This window comes from Alligator mississippiensis, chromosome 4 (assembly GCF_030867095.1).
Source record: "Alligator mississippiensis isolate rAllMis1 chromosome 4, rAllMis1, whole genome shotgun sequence".
In the NCBI taxonomy this organism is placed as follows: Eukaryota; Metazoa; Chordata; order Crocodylia; family Alligatoridae; genus Alligator; species Alligator mississippiensis.
The window spans coordinates 244592681-244614209 of NC_081827.1; the positions used below are offsets into that span (position 1 = coordinate 244592681).

A 21529-nucleotide genomic window follows, 5' to 3' on the forward strand; every position below is an offset into this window, starting at 1 on the left:
TGTCTATCTGTTCTCTAATCAGTTTGTACAATTGTGGTGCATTGTCCATTGAAGGCCCATAAAGAGTTGGCTCCATTTCTGGTACTGACTTTCTTCTTTGTTTCCAGATGCTTAATCCTATTACAGATAGCAACACATAGATTGGCTACCATTTTTTTCCTGTACAATTGGTTGCTATAGTAGCTGTGAAAGAAGTAAAAAGGGCTGGAGATTGCTCACCCTCTCCTGCAGGGATGGTAGCGGCAGCAGCATTGAGGAGAAGATGAGGGCCCTGTTTTATGAGCTCCTGCTCCTTCCAGATTGGAGCTCGCCAAAGGGCTGACGAGATATCCAGTGGTCCAGGGCAACCAGAAAGGGGAGAGGAAGAGGTGTGGAGAAACAGTGCAGAGCTGTGTCATGTAGCAAAACTTCAGAGGATAATGCTGGGACCGGGGAAGTGAGAAAGCTTGAGTCTGGGAGCTCGGAGGAGCGCCTGGCATCCCACACTGTTGTCTGGGAGAAGCGGTGGCAACAGATGGTCCTGGGGGTCATTCTCCAGACCAAGTAGACAGAGGGGAAGTAGGTCAGTGAAAGGACCTGACCGGATTGAGCGGGGATGTTTTGTTTGACTTGATGGACATCTATTCAACGGACAGCTGGGGAAGAGGTTAATTATGCTAATTGGTTAATTCAAAGTGATGCCGGAGAAGCTGATCGTCTTAATTGATTCTCGTAAGGAACTGCCCAGGAGCTAATTTTGAGGCTCGGATTTCACCAGAGGAATGGGCCAGGAGTTACAGGACTATATCAGATTTTTGGGGGTTTAATTGCTTGATTTGAAGAGTTGCTGGCAAAGCTGTCTGACTCAATTGATTCACACAAGAAAACCACCAGGGATGGATTGGTAGCACTGATCCATTTTTCTTAGGAAATGCCTAAAAATAAATTTGGATTGCATTGTTATATCATGGGTGGCTGTTTAAGTCTAACTTCATGGTTTTGATTTTGTCTAAAGCAGTGGGTCTCAACTTTTTTGTACTAGGACCCATTTGTAAACATCGATGGCCAGTCCTAACTCAGTGCCCCTTACTCCCAACCTTCTGCTCCCCACCACCAGGCTCCAGCCCCGCAGTGTGTGGGGCAGGGCAGGCTGTGTATGGGGCAAAAAGGTCTCCAAGTTTGTTTACAACCCTTTCATATATTCTTGCCACGGGTTGAGAAATGCTGGTCTAAAGGACCATAGAAGAATTAACTGGACCCAGTGATTTTGATTAGGGGCTGTTGGAGGGGCAGAATAACTGGACTCTTTTTTTTATTTATTCAATGAAGCGCAGGAAGGCTGGCAGGATTGACTGACTTTACCTGATGAAAAACCACAGAAGCCACTGAACTGACCCGGAACCAGTTGACCTGGTTCAAGTAAGACCGACATATGTTGAAGGCTGATTCTGGAAACTATATGCCCTACTGATCCAGGTGTGATGGAAGTAACACAGAGTGACTGCCGTTCCATCTGCTCTGCTGAGAACAGGTTGAGGTGAGGGTGGGGTGTGAAGGGAGGAAGGAGCTCCACGGAAAGAATTGGCCCAGGTGGGTCCAGAGGACGATCGCTCAACCTGAAATCCACCTCGCAACTAAATTCTATTGACATCAGGGTGTGGCAGGCGAGACGTGGGTAATCGAGGCTGGGTGATTTTTAAAATATTCTCAGCCTCCTCACGGCTCACCCCAACAAAGCATCAGGCTGCTGAGAACTGTGGCCGTACAGCATCCCCACTCGACAGTAGCCACACGGATATTCTGTAATTGTGAACTAGGAACCATAACTTTAAAATGCTGGAGATCCACTGAGGTATTGAAACAATACTGAAAATTCAGAATTAAGCTAACAAGTACCTATCTGGTTTGGTATAAAATGTAGGAGTTTTGGACAGACTCTTATAGACTGCAAGTACCACACAGAAACCTATGCTGCTCAACAGAAATTAAACCTATACATGTTTAATGAAAAAGAGGAACATTTTTTCTCATTAATAATTGGTCCACTTTTTCAAGTATACACTTCAAAATACAGCTATTATTACAGAGGCCAGGCTGATTTCTCTCTTCTCCGTTCCCCAGTATAAATTGCCTCAGCTCTACATAGGACTAAGCGCATTTCTTACAATGATAATCAGCAGCACCCTCTAGCGAATGTAAGGACAAGGACATGCTATAGCAAAGCAAAACTGATGCAGAACAGCTGATGAACGATATTTGAGAAGCAGTGGTCAGAGTGAACAAAACTTAGTCCAGGCTTGTTGGGCAATTTAGAGAGTCCCTGAAGAAGGACTCCTGGGGGCCTTGAGAGCTAAACAATCTTTACAACCAGTATAACTGAAAACAAAATAGATTTCTGACCCTCTCGGCTCTAATTACAATACGGAGCATGAGGAAAGGTCTAAAATTGAGAAAGACCAGTAGAAAGGATGGAATCCAAAAGGACCTCCTTGCCATTCCCTTGCCTTCAATTTTGAGGGTGATCTGACATGGGTCTTTTTTAGCTCAAGCTCATCTTTAATAAAAATCATTGCTCAAAATCTTTAGCCCAAAACTGGAGTTTGTTCTGATTGCTTTTTTATTTCCTTCTGCCTTTATGTAAAGTTCCTATTGATGGCAGTGGGATTTCATGGAAGAAGGGCAAAAAAGAGCCCCATATAATGCTTTCTATGAGAAAAACACAGGGACCTGGTGGGCAAGATCCCTTGGGAGGCAAGTCTGAGGGGTAAAGGAGTCCAGGAGAGCTGTCTCTACTTCAAAGAGTCTCTCTTAAGTGCGCAGGAGTAAGCTAGTCTGATGAGACAGAAAAATGGTAAGTGCAATATGAGACCAGTCTGGCTGGGCTGCAATCTCTTCAAGGAGCGGAAACTCAATAAGGAACCCTGTAAAAGTGGAAACTTGGTCATAGTACCAGGGAAGAATATAAGAGTATTGCACGGGCATGCAGGAAGAAAATTAGGAAGTCCAAGGCACAATTTGAGATGCAGCTGGTAAGGGAACTAAAAGGTAGTAAAAAGGGATTCTACAGTTATGTAAAAAGTAAGAAGAGCAGAGAATCCACAGGTCCATTATGGAATGCCAAAAGCAATCTGGTCACGGATGATGCAGAGAAGGCTGAAATATTTAATGCCTTTTTTTCTTCCATTTTCACACATGGCGCAGGAGCAGCAGGGGGCAGCAGGGATCGCCCCCTGCTGGTAGGAACTGGTTAGTCCAGGGAGTTTTCTTGGGGTTTTTTTTTCTTAAAATCAGATTTGGACGAATCGATTTGGGACGGTGATTCAAATAATTTAATCAAATCACTGCCCTCCGAATTGGCCGAATCCAAAGTGAATACTAGCCACTTCGCACAGGCTTAAAGGAGGGGCAGAGCAATGGACATGACATGCCTTGACTTTAGTAAGACAAGGCTCTTTGGGTAAATGTGATATCTTTTATTAGACCAACTAAATATTTGGAAAAAATTGTTCTTTGCAAAATTTTGGGCACAAACACCTTTCTTCAAGCATAGGGAGACTCCTTATCTATGTCTGAAGAAAGGTATTTTGCCCAAAAGCTTGCAAAGAATACATTTTCCAACTATTTAGTTGGTCTAATAAAAGATATCACATTTACCCAAAGAACCTTGTCTGCCTATGTCCTTAGACCAACACGGCTACAACCAACATCCCCAAAACATGGAAGATATTGACTTTAGCAAGGCTTTTGACATTGTGTCCCATGACATCCTCATTAACAAGCTCAAGAGATACAGACTAGATGAACGTACTGTAAGGTGAATACATAACTAGTTGGATCATCCTTCTCAGCAATTACTCCTCAATGGCTCAATGTCTAGTTGGGAGGAGGTATTAAGTGAGGTTCTCCAAGTGTCTGTCGGTGGTCTGGTAATCATCTTCATTAATGATTTGGATGACAGGATCAAGTGCACACTTAGCAAGCCTGCAAGTTGGGTGGAATTATGGACACTTTGCAGGGCAGCGCTAGGATCCAGAATGACCTGGATAGACTGGATGAATGGCTTGTAGTTCATAAGATTAGACTCAACAAGGATGTGGGCAAAGTCCTGCACATGGGAGGAAATAACTGCATGCACAAACACAGACTGGGGAATCTGGCATGGTTGCAGCACTGCAGAGAAGGACCTGGGGGTTATGATAGACTGTAAGCTGAATAGGAGCCAAGAGTGTACTTTTGTTCCAGAAAAAGCCAACAGCACCTTGCACTGTAGTACAAAGAGTGTCTCTTGCAAATCAAGAGATGTGATTCTTCTGCTTCATTCAGCACTGGTGAGGCTTCACCTGGAGTACTTTGTTCAGTGTTGGGCCACACACTTCAAGAAAGGTATGGACAGATTGGAAAGAGTCCAGCGTGGGGCAACAAAAATGATTAGGGGCCTCAGAGGCTGAAAGAGCTAGGATTATTTAGCCTGGAGAAGAGAAGACTGAGGGGAGATTTGATAACAGTCTTCAAAGACTTAAAGGCTGATTATAGGGAAGATGGAGATGGGCTTTCCTCTGTGGCTGTAGGGGACAGGACTAGGAGCAACAGCCTTAAGCTGCAGCAGGGCAGGAACTTTCTGATTATGAGGGTGGTCAGGCATTGGAACAGGATACCTAGAGAAGTTGTGGAACATCCATACAGGCAGTCCTCAACTTAAGACGTTTCGAGTTACAACAAACAGCACTTACAACATTTATAAACTGACACCGTTTCGACTTTCTGATGTGGTTTTGACTTGACAATGCTTGATCAAACGCGATCCACACCAGCACACAAGTTCGCTGTGTCGTCCATCTCCCTGGAGAACATCTGTCCAAACTTCCTTGGACACTTTCTTTAAGAAAGCAGACGAGACTCCAGAAAAACCTGCAGCCGAGACTCCTGAGAAGACTCCAGCCAAGAGCCCTTCAAAAAGTCCAACCAAGAGCTCTTCAAAAAGTCCAGCAAAGTTACCTCAAAGAAGTCCTTCCAAATCAATATGATTGCTATTTATAATATAAATACATTAATGTAGTTCTATTACTCATCTATAATTGATTGAGTACAAAATTCAGGGTATTTTTGGTGAAAATAGGGTATCAGGCCTAGGTTCAGGAACCAATCCCTCATTTATAACATTGTTTCCTATGGGAAAATCAGTTCTGAGTTATGATGTTTTGACTTAAGACACGGTTTCCAGGAACCACCTGTGTCATAAATCTGAGGCCTGCCTGTGCTTGAAAACTTTCAAGACTAGGTTAGACACTTGGCTGGGATGATTTAGTCAGGGATGATCCTGCTTTGAGCAGGGGGCTGCACTAGATGAACTTGTAATGTCCCTTCCAACCCTACTGTCTTATGATCCTACAACAAACAGAATAACTCCAAGCTTGTGCTGCTAAAACAAGAACAGATCAAATTCTATTTCCTAAAGGAAAATATTAAAATCAGAACAGCCAGGGCAGGCTGATGTGTTAGGAGTCAGGCATGGCATGAAAGGAGCCTCTTCTTCCTCACTTCCTTAGGTGCCCCTGTATGATGGAAGTCTCTCCTCTCACTCAATGGTCTGCTGAAAAGGGACCTGACTACTGTATTGACCGGGGAACCACAGATCCAAATAATCTGCCACTTTGCAGGCATGCTTGATTTTCCAGCATATAAGCTATGTTGTGCAGTGCCCGCTAGTGAGAGTACCATGCTACACTAGACAGAGTTTGGACATGATCTAAAATAACACTGTATCACCTTTAAATAGTGGGCATTTATATTAAGAGGAATATCACTTTGTATTAAAATGAAAACATCACTTTGTATTAAAATTAACTATGTGCAAAAGTTACGAGGACAGCCTCTGCCCCTTGGTTTCACAGCATAAATGGTTATGAAGGAACCTCTCCCACCCGAGTGCACCCCTGAATGAACTGTCATTTCACCTTCCTCCTAAAGCATAGGTATAAGCCATTTCTAGAGGCAAGATGAAGTTGAACTTCAAAGGTCTACTTTCGCGTGACAATTCCTGTACTCTGATCATCTTTTTCCAAGAAGCTGTATTTGACTCAACATTTTGCCCTGGGGGACTGTTAAATTGTCACATCACGGGAAATCTGCGGAGCCGACGGAGCTTCATCTTGAGACAAGTAATAATCTGATCTTCCTAGAGCCAAACTTGGCGTCGCCACGACTCGCCTAGAAGCTACCGTGATTTACAAGGAACTTGTGTCGGAACGCCTTAATGACTGAAATGTAATGTATACACACCTATTCCTTAGAGCAGGCATATTACAATTTCTATTGGCTGCCAAGATGAAAACTGTGAGCGACCACTGCTTGATGTCATTCTTGGCGGGGCAATCCTCCCAATTTCAGCCTACCTTTTCCTGAAGGGAAGAAGCAGTCCATCTCCACGCTGCTCCGGGAGTGGGAGATGCAGAGAGTGCTGCTGGGGACGAGACCTTCCTGAGGGGGGCTCCGCTCCGTCGTCCGTACCAAACACCAGCCCGGCCTTTCACTCGGTCTCTCTAGTAACTCCACGGTCTGTCCCACTTGGATGCTCAGCTCGCTGCTATGGCTGGCAGTGAAGTCTTGTAGCACCACGGTGAGCTCACAGCCTCCAGACAGCTGCCAGGTGAAGCAGGGGAGGAAAAGAAATATTGAGAAGTTAAAGGCGGCAGAAGGCAACAGCACTGTCTTCTCCGGTGCAAATGCACAGGCAATCCTACATCTCTGGTTGACAGGAATTCGCTCCCAGTTCCTTAAAGCTAGGTTAATAATTTTCTACATCAAAGTTTAACTAGCCGTGCCAACACTTTCCTTTATTTCTTATCAACCTGCTGCATGAAATTCAAAGCCGCCCATTGGTTAACTCTTAGATTGCTGACACCTTCCTGGGCGTAGGTTCTGCCTGCCTTCCATTACAACACTTAATTTTCTTGCTTTCCCCCCTTTATTGACTTGAAGCAAAGCAAGTATTGGAGTCCAGAATTCCCCCATTTTCTGCGCCATCTTAGAGCAAGCTCCAACTCTCCCACCTGCAGTCAGGATTGCAGTTGGGTTCCCGTGCACCATCAGTAGGGATTTCAATAAGGGAACAAGTGCACACATGAAGCTGGCTCTGATTTTTGCCAAGAGGACGTGCTCCAGGGACCTCTGCAATGACTGGGGTGTCCTGACTCAGGAGATGAACTTTCTCCCATGAAAAGCTCTGTTTTGAAGAACAGGGGCGTCCTTTAGCAAATAACGAAAACCAGAGTAATTGCCTGTGCTCTCCCAGGATCCTGGCCTAAGAATAAATGCATCATCCTGTTTCTACTAGTCTTGCTGAAAAAACTGAGTGTGTTTCTTCATTTGCTCACATTTCTGTTGCTCACAATGAATTACAAAGGTCTTGACAAACAAGTGCCAACACAGGCTTTTTACCACACTATTAAGTTTTCTGCCTGGTTGCTCATGTATAGGCCAGAAACACAAGGTGGGTGGGGGGATGGGGGAAGGAAGATTCAAAAAAAGTTTTAAAAATCACTGTAAATCCAAGTGATTTGGGCCTGATCCTATACGGTACTGACTACTCCAATGAAGCTAATGATGTTGACGGTAATCATCAACTCCAGGAGTTGCTAGCACCTTGCAGGACTGGGTCCTTTTCACTATGCATCCAAAATTAGAGCATTGTGGACATGTCTACAGTGCACTGGATACTGCAAGGGAGCACAGCCATGAAAACATGCCTCATCCATTCACTGGTACTCTGGATGCCCCCTGCTGAATAGTTATGTGGCTGCTCTCTTGAGATGCCTAAGAAAAAGAACTGATGGTTTAGCTGCCTTCTTGACACTGAGATCTAACGATGGCATCCTTTTTAAGTCTATTATCCGAGGCTCCTCTACTCTACAGGCTTCATTCCATGAAACCGAAACCAATGGAATAATTTCTCTTGGACCAATAATCCTTGTGTCTCTTAACACAGCTGTGACATTTTCATCTATAGCTGACACCTTAATCTCAGCTGTCCTGGGCCTCGAGGACATTTTATCTGGAAACTGGGTTTGTTTTTTAAACAAAATGATACTTATTTGAAGTCACTCAGGTGTTTAAATCCTGGCAGAGCTGACTCAGAGTGCCGCTGGAGTGGTTGTAAGGAAGTAATATATTAATTTAGCATATATGAGTTCATACCTGTATTGTTTATCATGTGATTTCACCATTTATCTTAGTGAGCGTACACACGTACATGTGGTATAGCAATGATAACATATAGCAGCGGGAATGATTTGCTGTAGAATAATCAGATAAATTAAAAAAAAAAAAGACTTCCTGGTCTGGAGTCCTGAGAGGTTTAATACACAAGAAATCAGGCATGTAAATACTTTTAGTACCCTTTTCAAAAGGGGGGAATTTGGTTTCTCCTTTTGTGGTGATAATCTGCACCTACAACAAAGATCTAGGGTGTAAAACTGAGTTGTTGAACCCATCACTTACTGCTTTGTGCCCCAATTTGCACATGCAAAGAAAAAGGTTCCTCATTTCTCATGGGTGATGGCTATAGCTGTGTCGGTCTAAGGACACAGGCAGACAAAATTCTTTGGGTAAATGTAATGTCTTTTATTAGATCGACTAAATAGTTGGAAAAATGGTTCTTTACAAGCTTTTGGGCACACACACCCTTCTTCAGGCACAGGCAGAGTCTCATAGAGAGAGGGCAAACACCACCAGTACTATACAACTTTGTAACCTCATACTTGATGAAACTGCGAAAACTAGTCAACCCTCCACAATTATCACTCTCTCCACACTCGTACTTAACAAAGCTGAAAAATCTGTCTTCTCTAAAGGCCTTAATTTCTGTCCAGATAAATACCTTAATCGTATAGTACAATGTGGAGAACCAGAAGAATTTTTCCGACACAAGCACCAGCAGACTCTCCCCATATCTGAAGAAGGGTGCTTGTGCCCGAAAGGTTGTAAAGAACAATTTTTCTAATTATTTAGCTGGTCTAATAAAAGATTCACCCAAAGAACCGTGACTGTCTCATTTCTCATGTTATTTTTCCCTGCCAGAGAAGGCCCCCTTTCCCCGACCCCCATTCTCTTCTCTCTACCGCTTCCCTTGGAGAGAAAATCAAACCTTTCCTTCTTTCAGCGCAAATCACTGGCAGAAACAGCCTGGATGTCTCTGTTTCTCTTTTGGAAAAATAATCACACAATCTATGTGCTCTGCACTGACATGCCACTAGGTGTCCATGTTTGCCAGCATCCCGCAAGCCAGCTGGCTGTAAGGAATTCACTTGCCCTTATCGTCAGCTGTTTTTTCTCAACTCGGATGTATGCACGACTCACTGAGTATCACGCTAATGACTGTCATCTCAAACGACTGGGGAACACGTCGAAGAAATGAGTGGCTGCGTGCTCCCCCTGATGACAGCTGAGCACCAATCACGGCCAGTAATAAAGGTGGCAGGTACTACAAACCAGGGACAGGCTTTGTTCAGGCAGGTGATTTGATTGTTTGAGAAATATGTCCTTTTTTATTGTTAAACCACAAGAAGAGAAACCACGCTGGCAGCTCTTAGGGGAAAGTGCTGTGGGAGATGCTGTTTCAGAAAGTCCAAACAGAGTACAGCGAGTGACAGGGAACATTAATCCGCAAAGTGCTGCTCCGAATATCAGACGTGTTCCCAACAATTACTTCTGAGGTGGGGCCTCATACAACAGGCGGATGAACAGTTAACATAAAAATCAATGGATAAGACGGCGTTGTCAATGCCTTGTTCAATTGCTCGGGTTCTGTGATAACTACGGGTGCTTCAGCCACGATGGCTCTGCTAAATACTGCCACGTAAGAGGGATCTGCAGGGACCCGGTCATTACCTAGGGACTTATTGTTTCTCTTAGTTGTTAAAAATAGTCATTCAAAGCAATAGGCTAAATTGAGAAGAGAGGATTTCCTTGCAAATCCAGTGACTGCATTGGTAGACATGAGAACTACCCTCTGAAAGGCATCTGAGACTGGGGAGAGGAGAGATGATCTCTGGTTATCCCACACTAGTTATGGTGGCAGCTCATTTCAATCACTGCTCATCTGCATACTCGAGAAGGGTCAGCAGGAGTAACAACAGATGTTGCCAGATGAGGTGGATCAGGTGTGCTGGGACACATCCTGGCATAGCTGATCCGCTTCATCGAATGAAATGCATGTTGCCCATTGACCCTGTGGCACAACAGGCGACGTGTTCCCCCTTTCACAAATGGGACCTCTGCAATATCCGGGGCATGTCTCTATAAGCAGGGAATGGTGGTCCCAGCCCCAGGACTGGTGTGGTCTCGCTCTGGGGTGATCCTGAGGCTGGGAGGCAGTTTGACACCGGCGCGGTCCCAGGGCTGGGACTAACAATCGGCTGACTGCTGTTCCCAGCCCTGGGGCCGCACTGGAGTATTGACAGGTGCCTGGGCAATCCCGAATGGGAGGACCAATTTAGCCTTGGCTGAGATGGATCTAGATGGGTGGGGATGGTCTTGCTTTGGACTAGATGACCTCCTGAGGTCCCTTCCAACTCTAAATCTTCTTTGATTCTATGACCCAGGAGTGCTCCTGTGGGTTCGGGGTCCAAATCCTGCCTGCCTTGGGAATGGGAGCTCAGGCTGACCATGCTCTCCTGCCATAAACCTAACAGATGACTGCTGCAAGAAGGCAGCACAAATTGATGCCACCTATGTACTGGCCATCAATTTTGGGCATTTGTGGTGTGACGAGGGGTATGGAAGTCTGTTTGCTTGGCCTGGTTGACACCAATTACTTCAAACTGGTTTATCTTTTTAAAGATGCCCAGGTTGTTCCTCAGGTTTTCCAGTTTTCCCCTAAAAGGAGGAGAGCTTCTCCTGAAAGAAAGGTGCGGGCCTCATCATGTTCAAAAAGCGAATTTTCTGTAAGAGAAAGAACCTATCTTTGGCAAGGAAGGCAGACTCCCCTGTGCAGACGCAGACTGTGCATGTAATTAGGTAGAAAGAAGTGCAAACACTCAGATCAGCATCCGCAAAAACAGTCTGTAGGTGCTAATTATAGCCACAAGAACAAAAGCAACAGTTAATCCCTTTGTACAGGTGACTTGAAGTATTTCCCATCCTTGATTTTCTTCTGCCTTAGAAATCCTGCATTTCAGGAAGAACTTCTACTTATCACATTAGTCCACAGCAAAGAAACCACACCAGAAAGCTTGTTGGTCTGTTAATACTATAATACACCCACCCCTGCAGGCAGAAATGGAAGTTGATTGGATTCATTATGATAAACATCCTCTCACTTCTGTAATGTTCCTGTAAGCTATTATGTAATACTTTCTTAAGAAGTGCCTTTTTCAGCCATAACTAAGTGACATTACTCTTCTCATTCTGTCTGATTTTGCAAAATCACATACGTACATACTACATTACAGTTCATATGAGGAAAGAAAGAAAACATATCATCCCAGAGTCACAGAAAAATAGAACTGGAAAGGACCCAAGGAGGACATGTAGTCCAACCTCCCGTCCAAGGCAGGAACATCCCTGACTAAACCATTCCCAACAAGTAGATAATGTCTCACTGGGATATATTTCAGGGTAAATGGTTTAATATTTTTCTCTATGCCATGCTCATTATTTTTGTCATAAAACCCATCATTGCATTTTGTTACTTTCACGTATTAACGACCCACCCGTCATGCCTGCATGTAGACGCTGTGCCATAGGATCAGCCAGAAATATAAATGTAAAGCCCAGTGTGCCAAAGTAGATCCCAAAGTGGAACAGAAAGAACTGACACAAGGGCAAACCCAACTGTCCACCAGGCAATGAGAGGAATTTCTAATTACTGCCAAAATTAGGAGGAAACGGGGGAACGGGAGAAAGAGAGAGAATAAAATTACCAGGCCAAAACAAAGGGACTCCCCACAGACAGCGGGATAGGACTGTATCAAGCGCAGCTTGTAACCTCCGGGAAATTGGCCCCATGTGGAAACTCCAAAACTGGGAGTGAAAAAGCCCTGCCACTGCCCTGGTTGGGCCTTCATTGCTTGTATAGCCAAAGCAGGAGCCACAGCAGTGGGTGTCCATGGTGGCCAGGAAACCATCTTCACTATTTTGTTTTCTTTTTTTGCACCGGGGCCAGCGGCCATAATTGATGAGTTTAGTGCCTTAATGCTACAGGATGAGATGTGTCTACAAGATGGCACTTAGTCCTCCTGCGTGGCTCTCAGAAATAGTTCCCTAGGCCATCAACTCCATTTGAGGAGGCAGTAAGCAGGAACAAGTGATAAGCACTGGCATTTCCTAGCCAAGGATCAGGTGCAGGAAAGAAGGAAGAGGCCGCACAGAGCCAGGCCCAGTCCACTAAGGCAGTACAGACAGCCACCAGCAGCTCGTGGATCACGTGGACTAGTTCCTAGCAGCAGAAGCAACAGACCCACCCTATCCATGTGAAAAGCTGCAGCAATTCTGACCGAGTCCCTCCATGCTACATCAGGGGCTCCAATTTAAACACCACAATCTGCCCTAGGGAAGTCACAGCCATTTGGTGATGTAACTATTAAACAGAGATGGCAAGAGCTGCAAGTTTCAGGTCCAGATCTCACCATCCGGAAAGGGTTGATCCCACAGTCCTCTCTACTACTAAGTGCATTTATTCATTACTGTTATTCAGCTCAGCTGTCTCTGTTACTAACTAGCTATTTTAAAATCTTCATCTGTGCCAGGTATACCAGTAGCATAGGAGAAAAGGCACATCTTTTCCATTCACACCAGCTATGGGAGGTTACCAGGCCTCAAATGAACACTGGAGCTAAGACTTTTTAGCCTTGTGTCACTCCTGATCTTGAGGAGCTGAGCCAGACCGGGAAACCCACAGTGCAGCAGCTTAAAAAATATAACAGCTAAAAAACCCCAACGTAGATACAACATGATCTGAGCAGGGGAAACTGCTTGCAAAACACTGATGAGAATGATTTACATGAGGTCTTGACCCAACCAAAGAGCTTTGCAACGCTTCATGGTCTGCCCAGGAGCTTTCACTTGGAAACACCCTGCTAACTGTCTGTCAGCCTTAGAAATGATCCCAAACATGGAAACAGCCTGCTGTGTGGAAGCCCGGGCTGCTCCAAACAAAGGAGCCAAAGCTGCTTCCCAAACATAAGGAAATGGTTAGGGTTGCATGAGCACGTGATGATTTCTTCTGAATCATACTTCAGTATGTGCACGTGGGAATCAGTATTTTGGTTAGCAAATTAGAAGCGGACAGGAAGAGAGACACAGATGAAGTCTCCAAAGTTCATTTATCATGAAAATTGCAGTTAGAAAAGCCCACTACCGTGCCAGAGTACAACTGTTCGCTGCAGAACATTTTCTGCTGTTTTAGCCACTTGGATTTTAAGACAAGTGGGAATAATTCTGCAGATGGAGAGGAAGAAGCCTAAGTACTTTTAAATTGAGGACAAGTTTGGCTCAGGTAAAATAAGCCTAGGGGTGGTCAGGCAATAGGAGGAGACTTAGCTGGGGTTTGTATGATCTCTAAGTGCCTTTTATTACTAAACTACTTGGCAGGCGTGATGCTAAAAACACTGTCTGAGAGCTATCCTGGTCACGAGGCAGGCACGCCACCCTCTTACAAGTATAGGGATAATCCCATCCCGCACTGCCTAAGGTGTTCAACTCACACAGCACTGCAAGAGCTCCAGTAACACGACGGCTGGCAGACCAGCCCCAAGCCCCACCAGAAAAGCAGAAAGTCGATGAAACACTTCCTCAGTTGTTGCTTGCATCAGTGTTAAGGAAATGAATAAACACTCCCTTGGCACATCAGAGCTGTCGTAAAGATGGTACGAACTGGACAACTCCTCCTGTGTTGGCAGGATCTAAATGTTGTGGACTAATTACAGCTCAAACACTCTTGCTCCTCATTGCAGAGTGAGGTACACAATCTAACGCCACATTGGACTGACTCCGGACCGTGTCTCTGAATTCCCCTGTACTTTGGGATCGTTCACATTTGCACCCAGGCTCTGCAGCTCAGATCTGTGCCCCTCTCATATGCTTTTCATATTGAATCCATTCCTCTCCCACCGAATCAGTTCACCGAATGGGCGATTGCAGTTTGAATACATCTGTCAGCTCCAAAAGCAAAGCTGTCCAGAAGCAGAATCAATACTATGCAGCACATATGGATCTAGGTGGTGCGCAGAATGCATTTCAATGAGGTGAAGAGTTAGTTCCCTCCTATCTCAAGCAAACATTTAATTTACCCCCAAACAACAGGCAAAGGAAGATGAATTTGCTAGCCGTGGTAAGAACTGCTTGGTCTGTTTAAGTATTCTCGAATATGCAAGCATCGTTATAAAAACCCACAGCAGATCCCTGTTTATATATATTCAATAGGACAAAGCCCCGCGCTGGGTTAAACAAAGTGTTTCTGTGTGCTGCTGTATCGCGTACTGATATCCATAGCTAGCTTTCTGTTGCTGTTAGGATTTCTGCCCATCTGGTTTTGGATGACAGCCAGTTTTGGGCAGAAGCATTTAGTCGCCATAATCAAACTATTCGGAAAGGGTGAAAGGAGAAGAGACGGTGAAGATGGGATTTGCATCCATACCAAGAGATAAGGAAGAAAACAAATTAGATACTTAGATGTTGACTCTGTCTTACTGAAAAAATGATCTGAGAGCTGTCCATACAGCTGGGCTGAGTCCTGCACCCTTCAACTGGGAGGGAGAGGAATGCTGTGTGTGTAAATATTTGAAATTTCGTAGGAAACTGTTTTTAAAGAGGGCCGGTCAAGAAGGATTACACCCAGAGGAAATCTCTGAGGATGATCGGGGCCCGAGAAGTCCTTTATCCTGCTGTGACCCGTGCTGCCGAAGAGAGCACGCGGGCTGGCACCCAGCTGCCTTCAGCTGGAGCTTGTGCAGCTTTGAACTGGGAGCTCTGGGAATCTAGTTAAGAGGGTGCCTATACACGGGCAGCACGGCGGAGCAGACTCAATTAATCATGGCTGCTGGCGCGTGGTAATTACCGCGCTCCAGTCAATTCCAGCGTCTCGTGTATCAGTGTCCCCACGCTGAAAAATGGTGGTGGGGGAGCTTTGTTTAACGAGCTTTAGTTAAAGCGCCCCCGCTGCCATTTTTTAGCTTGATACATGAGATGCTCCGGGTACTTTAATTAGAGCTGCTCTTGGAGCCGCTCTAATTAATGTCCCCCACCCCCCTTCTCCTGGAGCACGTGTATAAACACCCCTGGTTAACCCTTCATTGCACCCTGGGAACAGGGGAAGAGGGTTCAACACAGGCCAGGGTGGGATCCCATCCACAATGGACTAACTTGCAGGAGACTTCACCGAAGCAAATGGCTTGATTCCAGATTTACATCAGAAGTGGACCAACCCCCTGTCTAGAAAACCTTTGACTAATTGGTCAAAGCAGGATAAAATGCAAATGGGCCGCGGTATTCAGATGCCTTGGTCTGAATCCAACTGTTTTTTTAGGTGGGGATGTCATTCTTATTTTTGTGTGTCCAGTGTCAGCTACATAAGTGACCTTCTGGGCCACTTCCACAGGTATTAGAGCCACTTCCCTCCTTGTGCATTTTGCCATGCTCTGGACACCCACACTTTATTCAATTCTATCCGACCCAGGAAGGAATAGGGGACAGAGCCCAGGTCCGCTCCCGTCTAAGCTACCACCCCTCTCGCTGAGCCACAGACTCATCCTCTTTCTGCCCTACATATCTTTCCCTCTATATCAGGGCAACTCTATCAGGAGGGTACTTTTGGTCCTAACTAGCATCTGGCCTGGTGGTTAGGGCAATTTTCTGCAAAATGAGAGATGTGGATTCAAACCCTTACCAGCTGAAGGGACGGAGCTAGACCTTGGTTAGTGTCAGTTTATGAACCCCAGTTCTATGGGAAGATCCCTTTATATGTGATCTGTGAGTGCCATGTCTGGTTTGGCAATTGCTCTGCAATGCAAATCTACTACTTTTGCTGCCAGGAGTAAGGAGGCTCATACCAGAGGCATATAGACACAGACATCATATACATCTTGTTGCCAGACTGGGGCCATGCTAGAGACCCCTTAGGACAAACACATCCTGGCTGTGCTGGGCACATGCTAACACATCTGCAGTGCAGCTTGAGCTGAGCTGTCTGAAGCATTTCAGAGGCATTTTCTCAGGAAAGTAAGGCTATACTTTACCCAAATAAGCAGCAAGTCCAAATTTGGCTGGAAAGTGTTCAAGGGCAGGGATGACCAGACATCCAGATTATTCTATTTTCTCAATGAACTGCTGTAGGTAGCATCAGTATGGGTTTGATCCTGCAGAATTCGGAGTAGCCTCAAGGGCACCTGACACCTCCCAGAAGTGGCTCTGACAGCTAGAGCTTGGCTCCTGAATTGTTTCCTACAGCAGCATAAAAGGGAGCCAACAACAACCAGCTGCATCTCCCTAGCAGACACACAGTTATCCTAGCTGGTCCCATACCACCTATCATTCCTGTAGCCAGTTCCTGAGAGGGTGAAGAAGAGGCATAAGATGCACACTATGATCACCCCGCTATACTTGGCAATGGCCTGGTGATTCCCCATTTCTTTGGCATTGCAATTGGTATATGGTTTGAGGATCAGTGAGCAATACCCAGTCTCCTTGGCTAAGGATAAGACATTCAAAAAGCCTGAGCCTGAATTGATTCAACCTTTGCAGGTTAGTCTAACCTACCTAAATTGAACCAGTTTGTAACTGCACAGATATTCCTGCTGGACTGAAGAAATCCAGGCACATGCCTACAGTGGCTCGGGTTAGAAACCGGGGGTGGTGCTAGAGCAGCCCTCCCTTCCCTTCTACAATGCTGAGCTGAGGAGGGATGTGGCCAGGCCCTAGCAGGACCTCTGCTTAGGGAGGGGTATTAATCCCAACCCAGGCTACACTGTCCTAGGCTTTTCCCTACTTGCTGCTCAAGGGATGGGACTGCTGCCAGACTCTAGGCCCCAGCTAGCACTCTGAGGCAAAGGGTGGGGGGGTGTGCAGTGCATGCATCTGTTAATGATACTGTGCTTTTTAGTCTTCCTTTCCTTGCTTCTTCATACTGTCTGCAAACCTGACAGGCAAGGGAGCCACCAGGGAGCTGATCATAGTATCATAGTGCTTAGGGTCAGAAGGGACCTAAACAGATCATCAGGTCTGACCCCCCTCCCCAGGCAGGAACGGGTGCCGGAGTCATATCACCCCAGCCAAATATCTGTCCAGCCTCCTCTTGAAGGCCCCCAAGGTAGGAGAGAGCACCATCTCACTTGGGAGCCCATTCCAGAGCCTGGCAGCCCTAACTGTAGAGTACTGTCTCCTGATGTCCAGTCTGAACCTTCTCCCTAACAATTTGTGGCCGTTATTCCTAGTAACATCGGGTAGTGCCTAGGGGAACAGAGGCTCCCCCAATTCCCTCTGGTCCCCCCTGGTGAGTTTGTAAACGGCCACCAGATCCCCTCTCAGCCTTCTCTTGTAGAGGCTGAACAGGTTCAGGCCCTTTAGCCTCTCTTCGTAGGGCCTGCCCTGCTGTCCCTTGACCATGCGAGTGGCCCTCCTCTGGACCCTCTCAATGCTGGCTACATCCCTCTTGAAGTGCGGCGCCCAGAACTGGACCCAGTACTCCAACTGCAGCCTGACCAATGCTGCATAGAGGGGAAGGATTACCTCCCGAGGTCTGCTCGTGATGCACCTGTAGATGCAAGACAAGGTGTGGTTAGCTTTGCTGACCACTCCCTTGGAGTAAACAATGACTCCAAGATCCCTTTCTACCACCATGTTGACAAGAAGGGTGTTCCCCAGCCCATAGGTGTGTTGCTAGTTCCTTCTCCCTGGATGCAGTACCTTGCACTTGTCTGCATTGAATTCCTGCATTTATCAGCCCATCAACAAAACAAAAGCTGCTCTCATTAGTTCAAGCTCTTCTTAAACAGCTTTTTCCAAGGAAGGAACAAGAGAGACATTACCAGCTGACCTGTTGATTAGTTCCAAAAAGCCCTAAGTGGACACTGTTCTATCTGCCTGTTCCAGTGAAATTGGAGACGCGCACACACACACATACACAGCCACCTCTCAGCATAAGATAGCATACCACATGCCTAAGGTCCATGTGTCTGGGTCCACACTGTTGGAGATGGGAGGAAGGGGGGGGGGGGGGGGAGAATCCCTGCTTGAGTAATGAGTGGTGAGGGGGAGGTGGGGCAAGGGGAAGCCAGACCCTGCTGTGCTTGCAGTCTCCACCAGAGCTCTGGCTAGGGAGCAGAAGGGTGGGGCCAGCCCTGCTCTCTGGAGCAAACAGCACAGCCCAGGGCTGCAAAGCATGCTGGGATGCTGGGGGACTCTGGTTTAACTTAAATCAGGAAGGGGTTTGGGAAAGACATTGCATACTAGATTCAATCAGGTTTATCTTAAACCAGTTTCAGCCATTTTGAAACTCGTTTATGTGCACTGAACTTATGTTCTGTTACAGGTTTAAACCAGTTTAAACCAGTTTAAACCAGTTTCTGATTACTTAAACTGGTTTATGTGTAATGTCTGTCCCTACCCCTTCTCTGTCTCACCCAGGACAGAGTGCGCAAAGCAGTGAATATGGACTGAAAGGACAAGAGTTTCTTCAGTGGAACTATTACACATCAGATATCGGCTCCCAAGAAACTGTGCAACAGCTGACTGTATATCACAGTCAGAAAATGATAGCGTTATAGAATCATAGAAAATTAGCGTTAGAAGTGAACATAGGTCATCTAGTCCAACCCCCTGCTCAATAAAGGACCATCCCAAAGTACATCATGAAACTTAGAGCGAACATCTCAAGGTGTTGTAAAAATAATATAGTAAAGCTATTGGGCTTTTATACACATGCTCTGGGAGTGGTGGGGGGCATTTTAATTAGAGCGGCTCTGGGAGCCACTCTAATTCAAGTGCTGAATGTCACGTGTATCAGCGTCCCCGTGCTGAAAACTAGTGGCGGAGGCACTTTAATTAAATCTTGTCAGATGAGCTTTAGTTAAAGGGTCCCCGCCACCATTTTTCACCTTGGGGACACTCATACATGTGACTCTGGAGTCTGCTGAAGTCTGGTAATTACCACACTGCAGATTAATAGAGTCTGCTCCGGTGCACTGCAATTACAGTGCATCGGGGCAGCCTCTTTGCATATGTATAGGCGCCCATTGTGTTGCAGGTCAAAATGCATATGAAACTAACCATGGGACTCTGATGCATGTAGTATAGGGTCTGGATATCATTTCCACACACAACAGCAATACAATTTGGCTGGGAGAGCATTCTATTTTAACAAAAATTTGATTGTCTTTATTAGGTAACTGTTAATGAATGCCATACCCATTAGGACTGTGCAAAACGGCTATGTTTTGATTTGGTTTCAGATTTGGCCGTTTTGGAGGACAGTGATTTGTTTCGGTGTTTCAGATGACTGTCCTGTTTTGCTTCGGCCAAATCTGTTTTGGAGATTTGGCTCTGCCCCAGCAGAGGCTGGGGCCTCTGCTTCAAGAGCAGATAAAGTGGGAAGTGCATCATGAGTTCCTTTTACAAGAGCAGAGTTGCACATCCTATTCTTTACTTGACCTTGCTGGAGTGGTTAGGTGGCAGTAACATAACTAAGTGGGGATGCAAGAGTGGCACCAGCCCTGGGAGCTGATTTTGAAGGGCTGCAAGAATGGCCACAGCCACCATTGCTTGCCTGGTTGCTGTCACTGCTACCCAGGGCACCGAACCAGCTCGTTATGCCTCCGAAAGGAGGAACCAAACCTTTTTCTTGTTCCCTGCTAAAAGTCCAGGCCTCAGCAGGATACGCCCCAAAGTATTAATTGCTAGTTGACAGCTACAGTTTTATCCATGGTATATTAACAGTCTCTGCTTTTAAAGTCTACTGAACATAAATAAAAGTATTTGCCTGAAGCCTGGGAGAGGCGAGACTGCAAATTAAACTTCTCCCTAGGAGGCAGCAAATTATGTGCAAGGATTTTGTGGTCCACAGAATATCTTTTTAGGACTGAACAAATCCTGGCTTGTGGAAGGAGCTGAAGTTTGGTAGCACAGCTCTTAAGTATGGGTTTACCCGACACTATCAAACATAGATGATGCCCAAAGTGATTAATAGCCCCAGGATCAAATTTTCTTTACTATAATCCAATGCCTACTCTAAATAACAATGTTGCTGAATAGTAGGAAGAGTGATGATAACTGCTACAAGCACCTGCCATAAATCTGTACTCAGTCAAACCCAGAACAGCCTCCCAAGACAAAAAGCCACAGCTCAAGGCTGTGTTCTTCCTGTAATGTGCTGTGGTTAAACACAAACCACGTGGTCTTTCAGAAGCAATTTGAGAGGCAGCATGCACAAAAGTGATGCTGTTATGCTCTTATCTCTGCTTGTGCTGCCACCCTGGGGTTGGGATTGATGCCTAGATACCACAGGGCCTTATAAATATATAAAGTAGATTTGCTGAGAGAGCTATTCTCCCACTGGTACATGTACATACGTCCCTCAACGTTAATCAGAACAGTGTGTGACCACTGATGGACGGATTAGCCTTCCTTGGGCCTCTGAACAGTACAGACGCTACATTACTGCTTCACTGCAAGACTCCCCCGCTCCTTATTCACCTGAATTAGGTCAAATATTCCTAAAACTCAAAGGATTCATCAAATAAATCCATCCAGCCAAAATGAAGGTTGGCTGCCACATGTGTTTGATGCAAAAAAGAACGTCCTGTCAACAGAAGCATAAGAGTCTGCAATACCACTTGACAGCATCACTTGTAGCAAGCAAAAAAGCCTTCGGTACAAACCTTGGATTCTCAAAATAGGCAAAACCTAAACACTGAAAACAAAAATGTGGCAAAGGATTTATGCTTATCCCCTGACATTCTTCTTGCCCCAAATGCTGAAATCAGAGAACAGATGTTTTATATAAAATTGGTTTTATTTTTAATTGGAAGAGATTATTCAAACGATGTCTAAGCCATATGGTCCAGTAAGTCAAACTCCCTTTTGCCATTTCTGGCAAAGCTAGCTTGGCATGCTTTGTCCTCTTCCAAGTTGTTTCCCTTTATACATTTTAATAGCTGCAATTTTTCATTTTTATTGAGGGTCCCTGAGCTTGGTTCCTGTAAATAAGAGCCTTAGGCCCTGCATTAACTCAAGGGTGGATTCAGATAAATTGCTCTTAATGATTTTCAGTAGGCTTATCTAATAGGACATAAAGTCATACTCATCCTTGAGATTAGAGAGAAATATATCCTGAGGAATTAGCAAAATAAGCAGCATTCTTTGCATAGCTAGGGACAGTGCAATACTCTGGCATTAGAAATAGAAGGCTATTAAGAGCTGGCATAGCTTCATTCCCTTTGACCATCACAGGTGCTGGGTTACAAAAGGGGAATTTCCAATGGGACTTTATTACATGGTAGAAGATTGCACAGAGCATGTTATATGCAATGATACTTCAGATTCAGGCCTCAGGCTGCAACCCCTT

The 21529-nt window shown here is 45.5% G+C and overlaps 1 protein-coding gene across 6 annotated transcripts in view; it reads right to left on the bottom strand.

Moving 5' to 3' along the window:
* KALRN (kalirin RhoGEF kinase) overlaps positions 1-21529 on the bottom strand; it is a 759663-nt gene that overhangs the window by 126905 nt on the left and 611229 nt on the right. For all 6 annotated transcript variants that reach the window (XM_059727473.1, XM_059727469.1, XM_059727471.1 and 3 more), the window contains exon 34: positions 6372-6618. In XM_059727473.1, coding sequence (XP_059583456.1) covers positions 6372-6618 — 247 coding nt within the window. The remainder of the gene's footprint in view (positions 1-6371; positions 6619-21529) is intronic.